This window comes from Lactuca serriola, chromosome 5, assembly GCF_051521515.1.
Source record: "Lactuca serriola cultivar US96UC23 chromosome 5, Lser_US96UC23_V15, whole genome shotgun sequence".
NCBI lineage: Eukaryota > Viridiplantae > Streptophyta > Magnoliopsida > Asterales > Asteraceae > Lactuca > Lactuca serriola.
The window spans coordinates 93729608-93739487 of record NC_136412.1 but is presented as its reverse complement, the minus strand read 5'-3'; the positions used below and the strand labels follow the sequence as shown (position 1 = coordinate 93739487).

Here is a 9880-nt window from a genome sequence, read left to right as displayed (position 1 = left end):
AAGTTCTGAGTATTGGATTCAACCCGCGCTCATTAGAATCACTACATGGATTTTATCACGAGTGACCATGAGACGATAATATCTTATATTCTTCAAACCTAGAGATATGAGTTGTTACTATGAGTTGGTTGTACATTGATTGCATGAAAACGCATTCGGTAAATCGATGTTATAAAACATGCCTTTGTGTATGATTCAACAAGTAGTAGAACAAGCCATATGAGTTGAAGTTTATCCATTCATTTTACTTTCAGGACAAAAGCGATATTTGTGGGCCCCTCGATGATTTAATGATGATACATATGAGTGCTTGGCCAAGCCAGGACTGATTTGATTTGTATAATTAGTCAGTCGTCATAAATCGGAAATCGGGAAACAACAAATGGACAGAGAGAATGATTTTAATCCATGTATCAGTCCATATGATATCTAGAATGGAGGAATATATGATCCCTTATCTAATGGACAAGTCATTAGGTTAGAGTTCATCGACAAGGTCAGAGTTCGACAACAGCTTTTGAGAGCTACGATTGCCAGTTAGGTTTTGAAGTCATACTCAATAATAGTTTTAGACTTATCCAAGTGGGAGACTGTTGGATTAGTGTCTAAGTCCATAACTATAATTGGTATGTACTTGACCCAACTCGGCATGGTCCATTTGGGTTGCATGGCATCGGAACATTTGGATAGACCGTTTGTGAGAAGAGGACATTTGTGACATATTAATATATTATAAGTTCTAATATATTAATATGAAATCATGTTATTTAATTAGTATTGATCAAGAATTAATTTGGACTTAATTTAGTGATCAAAAGAGACTAATTAAATATATGGGGATTGATTGTGAAAATCGTTAATTCTTATATATGTGGGCTTATGATCCAAGATCCCTTATGTTGGGTTTAACCCATGTGGTGACCCATGGATACTCCATGGAGGTTAAAACCCATGGAGCATAAGGAATGGTTAAAGTCATGAGTTACATGGTGTAACCCTAATAGCCACACTATATAAAGACCCCTTTAGCTCAAGAAATTGGCACTAATGATACTTATATGAGGGCTAGCCAATTTGAGCATGAACTGTCTTCTTTTCATGGTTATTCCAAGTGTTGATGATGTTGTGTGAACCATTTGAGGTGTCACACTTGGGGCACTAGGCTCTCGAGCTTCATGGAGTTTAGCCACATCAACAAGGTATGTATTTCTATCTAGTTTATTATTCAAGTATCAAAAGAGTGTATGATAGTTAGGGTAATACCTTGGAATATTCATATTTGCATTTATAATAGAGAAAACATAGATCCAAGGTATTTAGGGTTGCATGTACACTTAGGAGTGTTAGAATGCTCAAAACCCAACAAGAAGATAGGGCAACAAAGTCCAAGCAAATCTCTGAGCTCCAAGCTCATTTCAATCTTCTGACCTCCAGCTATTTTGATCTCAAGAAGAAGCTTGAAGAAGACCTCGGTGCTATGTATAAGACATCTGCAGATGAGTATAGAATCAATCTTCATTCTCAGGCTCATCCTATTGCCGTGCCAACTGCTCAGACTTCACGGGTCGTAAACCGTTTTGAAGAAGAGCCTGCTCATGCTCCACATGTTGGAGAGATTATTCGAGACAGACAAGCCAAGGCAACTGAGAAGGGACAACTCTTATTCAAGAGGAGTTCCGACAAAAACGCACCAGGAAGTCAATCCACAATCACTGTTACGGATCTCGAAGCCGTAAGGTTTAGAGACACGTATGGTGATCGGTCAGGAATCATATCTTGGGGTTTTCATGATCCCCTAAGTATGTGGATTGTATGAAGAAAGAGCGGCAATACGGAGCTCTATAATGACTGTCATGATTTTAATTCTTGGACCAGAGTGGATCTTTCAGAGTTGTCTCAATATCCTTTTTCAAACCCGACAAATAATCAACAAGCAACTAAATTCAAACACTTTCTGGAAGATCAAGTGAAGAGGGGTTTTCCATCTATGAAGACTGCTGAATCTGTGATAAAGCATTATCCTGACTCCATCGATCCCAAAATTGGTCATCCACTCCATGTGGTGATGTGGCCTGCTATAAATCAGGTCAAACAAATTCTCATGCTTCAAAGTTACCCGGATGGATCCTTAAGCTCTACGCTCTATTGGGTATATGATGAAACCACAACATCTGCTGTCATCAAACTAAAGGAGGGATGCATTCGTTTGTATGATAGAAGGGAATTGCTCCAGTTTAGAAGATGGGACATTCATCATCTAAGCCATTATCATATCAGAGTTTCTGAGGAGATATTTGAGTCAGCCGCGAAAGAATACACCTCTATGGTTGCTGAGATGATAAACAAGCGAATGTGGAATAGAGCTATGGGGCAAGATGATGTGATGATTGTGGACAAACATTAACTTCAAGCTAGCACCAAACCAAGGGGGAGATTGAAGGGTCTAATGAATGGTTTGGTCTAGGATTTCATTGTAATAGGTTCTTTTGTTTAAATACGCATTTTTGGTAGTCTGTGTATGAGTTTACGGCTAGATATGTGTGTACGGTCGTAAGCCTGTTACGGCCATAAACCCAAGGCCGGCCCAAGTCCACTATATATAGATGCTAGCTAGGTCGTTTTATGGTTGTTGATGCCTTAGAGTTTCGGCTGCTATACCACAAGTTGTACCAGACGTTTTTGCTAATAGAAGTGTGTGTAAGCTTGTTCAGATTCTTGTTTCTACTCTATTCTTTATTATTATTGATTGTGTTTATTGTTTGATTACTGGTAAGATCCGTTTTAGGACCTTACAATTGATCATAACACGGAGGTAAGGAGTGCAAAATGATGCCAATTGCCAACTCCTCGGGGAAGTTCACATTCAGTTTCAACAAACGGTCCATATACCTTTGCATTTTCTGCATGTGGCACGTGATGCGTTCACCATCCTTCATCTGGGTTGTTATCATGGAGGAGATGATTTCATACCACTCTTGACGAGCACTCTGATAGTAGCAGTCCATCAAGTCCTGGTGCATCTCAAAAGGGTAGTAGTCCTCATAGGACTTTTGGCGCTAGGCTTTCATTGTGACCAACATGATACATTCCACTTTGGTAGCATCTCTCTCATGTGTCTGCTATTCAGCGATCTCCTCAGGAGTAGCGGACGAATCTAGTTCCTTAAGCTCCTTATTAAGGACATATTCCTTGTCCTCATACCGAGTGACCATCCTGATGTTCCTGATCCAATCCATAAAGTTGGATCCATCAAAGATGACTCTCCCACAAAGGTTCATAAGAGAGAAGGAGCCGATAGGGTTTGAGCCAGAAGCAGCATTGTTGGAAGACATCTGAAAGGAAGAAAGACAAGTTTAGATTAGATATAAAGATAGTCCTTAATAAGACACCCAAATGTAATACTAAGGCTAGGACCCAACACAATATTTTATAACTTAGAAGAGGGATGTCGTAATCCAAGCTATAAAATATTAGAAGGTAGGTTAATGATGATTCACCAATTTCCACCATGAAAAACAAAATAAATTATTAGGTTCTAATTGGTTTTGAAACTCCTAGATTCTTTGATATTCATTGAACTTTTCAATGGCATGTTTCAATCTCGGGTGTGCCCTTCAAGTTTTGTGACTGGGATGTCGAGGATCACAAAACACGGTGTGAAGTAACCATACAAATTACTTGGTACTCTTAATGTTTATCACTCAATAGATGTGCCGATTAACCACACACACTCCGCCTACCACTGATAAACCTTAAGCCACCCTTTGCCTACCTTGTTAAGTCCAGCTTAGTGTGTTGGTTAACCACACACGCTCCACTAACGACTTAAGCAAAGTGCAAAGTGTAATTTCATGGGTTAGCACCTTATTTACATTTTCCTAAAGTAACTAAAATTGGGAATTTATAAAAACATTTAGTTACTTTACATTTATGATACTTTTAATGAGGATTTAAAGTCCTTGTCTTAACCGTTCGGCTAATGACTTTCCACCAGTCAACGAAGCGGTGGGTGAGAGTGGACACCCATTAAGCTGCCATTTTATAGGCAACAACCTTATACCCCCCCATATAGAACGGCTTTGTGCATGAGGCCTACTAACGGTAAAACGACTTGTTCTTATACATATATAATTATTATTAAACTTATAATATTATAAAGTATAAGGGTTGAATTTTAACTTTTAAAATTCTAGGGGTTGGAACTAAAGTTTTACCAAAGTGTGTGAGACTTTACATGTTTCAAAACTCGAGGGCAAGTTTTATAACTTTCAAAACTTTTCATCTTTCATAACTTATGAGTTAATGGTTTATTAAAATGAGAGACTTTTCATTTTATGTAACCTATGTGTCTCTTTAATGGACTTTTAAAAGAGTGACTTTTGGTAATCCATAACTTGAGGACAAATTATGGATTCCATTAAAACACATCAAGATCAAGAATTAAACTACCAAGCAAGTTGCAAATAATTCCTATGATCTTCTAAACTCATAAGTTCATGAACATGCATATCAATAATTTCAAGAATCATAAATAAACCATACAAAACTTGAAATTTTGATAATAGCCTTTGAAAATGGATTAACATAACCATTACACCATCTAAAACGAGTTTTATAAGACCAAAACAGTTTAGGGTAATGTTTCTAGTCCATTTCCAGCAACAAAACTCGAAAATCTGCATTCTGAGGCTCCTACTCATAGAGTGCAAGAACCTGCTCGATGAGTAGGATGAATTACTACATGGACTCGTCGATTCCCCCCATGGACTTGGTGAGTTCATGCTGCAGAATGTAGAAAACTTGAGTTTTTTTCAACAATTTGCATCAAGTATCAAGAAAACAAGCCTAGGCTCTGATACTACTGTAGGGTTTTGAGCATTCTAACACTCCTATGGTGTACATGCAACTCTAGAAACCTTGGATCTATGTTTTACTATGATACATGCAAATTTGCTTTTCCAAGGTTCTTAACCTAATTAGCATGGCATGGAGAACTTTGAAACATAATAAGCTAGTAGAGTTACTTACCTTTTTAGTAGTGGTTGATTGCTTGGAGTTTGAGAGCTTAACACCAATAATGTGGATGCCTTAAATGGAAGTCACAAATCAAGTGCCAATGACTCCTTTATATAGTGTGGTGGATTAGGGTTACATCCATGTAAACCCAAATACCCATGACCTTTCATTTCCATTAGATCCATGGGTTAAAGCTCCATGGACTATCCATGGACTTACCATGCAAGCGTAGCCTATTCTAATAAGCATTAGCCCACAATATATAAATACAAGAGTTCATATTTAATTAGTCATACTTTTGATCACTAAATTAATTCTAAATTAATTTTAGATCAAGACTAATTAAATAATATGATTTCTTATTAATATATTAGAACTTATAATATATTAATAAATCATAACTTATACTATTCTCAAAAGATTATCCATATAAATTGTTCGGGTGAAGTGCAACTCAAATGGACCATGCCGGGTCGGGTCAAGTACATCTCAAATATAGTTATAGACTTAGACACCTTATCCAACAATTGCATCGTGTCCACCAAACTCACACCACGCTTAAGGGGGTTTCTCCCAAAACCTTCATTCTTATTTTCCTTAGATCATTGCATGGCAATTCCAGAAATAGGTTTTACACTTCAAATAATTTCTAAGTGCTCATGTCTTAACACATTTTTTTTTCTTATTGCGCTACTATGTGCTCCTCGAATTTCTCTTTTGTTTATGTCATGTGCTTCGTTTTCCTTTCACCATCCTTAGCATGTTTATCTGCTCGCTTCATCTTGTCCTTTCCTATCGGTTGATGAAGAGGGGAGATCTCCTCAATGTCATCTAAAATTTCATCTGTGTCGACGTTGAGGTGAATGTGAGTTCGTGTATCAGAAATGTCGACTACACTCGAATTTTGTGACCTCTTATATTGCACCTTCGACAAAGTTGGACATTGAGACCGTTTTGGTTCTCTTCTCAACATCTCTCATGGTCTTTTAAAACTGAAAATGACTCATCTCTCATCAATATTGCGCTTTTGTGGCTTTAAACATATCAAAGTCATTGCAGTCACTTTCCTTTTTAGAATAAAGTTTGTTGTAGATCTAGTTGAATTTGGTGTACCTCTTGTTCAATTTTTGCCATTCATTACTTAGTGCATCAGTGTTGTCAGTTGTGTTACATATGTTTTTTTTAACAAAGCATGAAATTGTTGGAATGTCACTTCCTACAAAGATTTTTTCTTCACACCATTTCCTTGAGTGTTATTTTTTTGATGTCCTACACCACACTTCCGCTAACGCAAATTTCTCATCTAGCATCCACCATTATGGACCATCTTAATTGTCTTTGGTTTTCCCTTTCGTTTTTGTTTCCCTTTCATATTCTTACTATCTTCGGCTTGAGTTTCGGTAACAAATTATATTGATGGTTTCGTGGGTGGTTGTTGTCGGGTAGGAGTTGGTTGAATGATTTGTTTGGAAATTTGATATGGAAGATGATGTACCAAAAATGTTTTGTTGCAATATCGGTCGTTGCCCATAAACATTTTGTTGGAAGTATGATGGTGAAGGAATTGTATTGGAGGTGAGGTGTGATTGAAATAAGTTTGTTGGTATGGTATCTTCAACGAACTTTGGGTGTTTAGTAGGTTAATATAACCCATTTATTAAGTGAATCCCATATGATAGGTTGTGTTCGGTGTGCGTTTGCATTTGATGGATGAGTGTTTAAGTTTTGATCCACTTTTTTGATTTTTGAGGTTGTGAAATTGTGTAAAATAAAAAGAATGAAAAGATTTTTGTAAAAAAAAATGAGTAAGTTGATACTTATTTACAAGTATTTTTTTTAATTCAAAACCGTTTAACAACGGTCATATGACTTCAGAACCATTTAACAACGGTCATATGACTAGTTCTTTTCTCCACCGACGTTAAGAAGCGTCTCCATCTCCACACGTATCAACGAGGTGTTATAGCCGGGCGGTGTTCGAATTGCCTCATCGGCATGGATGAGTGCCCATTCCACCTCCTCTACAACATTAAGCACCCATGCCTAATAGCTTCAAAATTTTAAGAAGGTTTTTTTACCTCTTGTGAAATATAGGTTTTTTCAAGCACATTTGAAAAAGTGCAAAACTGCAGGGGGCGAATATGTTATCCCGAATAATCTCTAAACCGCTGACTAAATAAGGAACGTCGACGCCGACCGTTTTCTATTTTCCTCGCCCCCTTCTTCGCCGATTTCATCCGCCGGTAGTTCAGATTTCTCTCGCCGACGGCTACTTGCGGATGGTTTCCGGCGTCTAGGGTTTCTGAGTGTTATATGATCTTCATTTTCATCACGGATCTGTTAAATTCATACCTACAGGTTCGCTGTCACCCACTGTAGCGTATAAAGAACATATTTTTACCGGGGAAGAGGGCGGAAACGCAACTATGTTATCGCGTTCGAATTCTACGCATCAAGAGAAGAAAATTACGCGATCGAATCTGGTCGAACAGCTGAGAGAGTATCAAATTCGAACGAAGCATGATTGGGCATCCGTCTCCTTATTTACTCCCAATTCTAATCTGTATACTTCCAGGTACTATATCTATCATTTTAGGGTTTCTTTGATCAATTGTTTTCGTATGGATGTTTTGTTTTTAGGGCTTATTGTATACTATTTTGTTTGAGTTAAATTGATTCATTAGCTCAAGTGTATTGTAGCTGTTTCACCTCTCAGAATGTTTCTTGATTGTTTTCACATCGGCTTTAGAGGAAAAAACCGATGAATTGGCTTGCAGTTTATTGGTTATATTAGCTGTTATGTAGCATAACAAAAGTATTTATCAACATTCAACAGAAAGCTGAAAATTGACATTTACATTACACTATTACAGATTCTTTTACTATCTAACATACCCAAGGAAGTTGAAGAGGATAATGGAATTACCCTTGTTCTTAATGATCCTTACATTACTCATATTGTTCTATCATAATCATCATCATCATCATCATTATATGATTTAATTGAGTCTTTCCATGGACACTTGCATATCTTTTGTATGATGTAATTTATTTGCTTTAATTATAAGCAGTGTGCCAGATATGAAAACTATTCAACTTTTTTACATTTAATCATTTTCTGCCTCTTTATGACGAATTTATCTGTGTTATGTATTGTTTTACTAACAAAGCTGATAATCGAATCCAACGTGTCTTAACACTTTTCCTTTATTTGGATGCAGGGTGGATGTGGTGGTTTTTGTAATTTGGGAACTTGTGATTCTAGCATTTTTGGTTTTCTCAGGTGTTTCATTATATTTCAGACAATTGAAGCTTGCTTTAGTATTAGGAAGTGTCACATTGTTGCTATTATTATGTATGAAGGTAACAAAGCATGTTAAACTCGCCCACAAAAAAAAGAGAAGGATGCTTCTTCCTTTATCAATGTAGAAAAAAAAAAAAAACAAAGTCTAAAACTCTTAGATTCATATGATGTTATAGCCCCTATGGCTTCTTCTTTTTAATGTAAGTTTCAACTAATTTTTGATCATTTCCATCGTATATTTACACTTTTTTTTGTTTGTTTATCTCGATGTTGAATTTAGTTGATGCCAAAAAAGGGATTAAGAAATCAATTTATTAAGGTAAGTTTTATTTAATTTTTTATGAAGACATTGTATGTGAAAAATATACCCAGTCATAGCATTGGACTTTTAATATTTTAAAATAAAAACGATCAATATATGTTGCTGTTTTTCTGTGATCGAAGTTGCGAAATATATGGGTTTTTGCTAATGTGGAAACATGAGAAAATCAGAGGACAGAAGACTAGAAGAGGGTGATGTAAAAGGCTTTTGACTTGATAATTGTATGTCAAATTACACAAGGGAAAAAGAAGTAATTAAGCTGCAATTTTTTGCTACATTGTACATCAAAGTAAAGCCTATTTAAATAGGAAACATAATCATACATGGTGTAAACCTTCATCCAAAGCCTTACCTTAAAATCTAGAAAAGATCCAAAGTCCAAACCATACCACGTTAAATCTAGGAAAGATACATGGTGTTAACCTTCATCGAATTGGGTATCGGTATGGACAACTAGTTAAGGAGCATGATTACATCCAAAAGTTGCTACCTAACATGTTATGTCGCCTAATGGTGTTATAACATCAAGTAATGAAATGAGCAACATGTTATGTGATACGTTATACCCATCACTAATCATATTTCATATCACTAACTATGAGATACATATCATTAAACATACGACTCCATTTTATTTTTTAATTAAATTTAAGTCAAAAATACATAAAAAAAACATATAATTTTTTAATACTAGTTTTTCATTAAATTAAAATACCACATTACATTAAAAGATTACATTAATTAAAATAATAATATAAATAAAAATAAAACACCTAAAAATACAAAACATACATAAAAAAAAAAAAACTACCATCTACTTCTATGTCTCGCTCAAACCGATTTTTTCATCGCGAGAAAAATTTCCAAATCTTCGTTTTCGAGATCGTTTGCTTTCTTTTTCAAAATCTCCATATCGGTTTTTGTTTGAAACATCTTTTGCGCCTCTTGGAATGACGTTTGCGCTTTAATCATTTTTTGGTCCGCCCGACTCAACATCTTCGCCTTGGTTTCTTGAATGTGGACATATCGATCAAATTTCTCTCCAAAATGATCGATAACATTAGAACCCGAAGCCGACGAACTTGTTTTTTTTTTTTTTTTTTTTTGCTTTAGTTCTTCCAATCGGCTGACAAAGAGGTTGCTCGTCTTCAAGATCGAACGGATCATCGTTGATGTCGATGTGTGTTCGCCCATCCAATTGTTAGGAAGTTGCATCCGAGTTTCTTGAACGCTTTGAA

General features: G+C 36.1%; 1 protein-coding gene across 1 annotated transcript; it reads left to right on the top strand.

The window, feature by feature from the left end:
- The first annotated feature begins 7211 nt into the window (after window positions 1-7211).
- Window positions 7212-8545, top strand: LOC145052796 (uncharacterized). The gene is made up of 2 exons (XM_079000681.1): window positions 7212-7591; window positions 8238-8545. The coding sequence occupies exons 1-2, from the start codon at window positions 7443-7445 to the stop codon at window positions 8443-8445; spliced, it is 357 nt and encodes a 118-aa protein (XP_078856807.1). The 5' UTR covers window positions 7212-7442; the 3' UTR covers window positions 8446-8545.
- Window positions 8546-9880: the final 1335 nt, after the last annotated feature.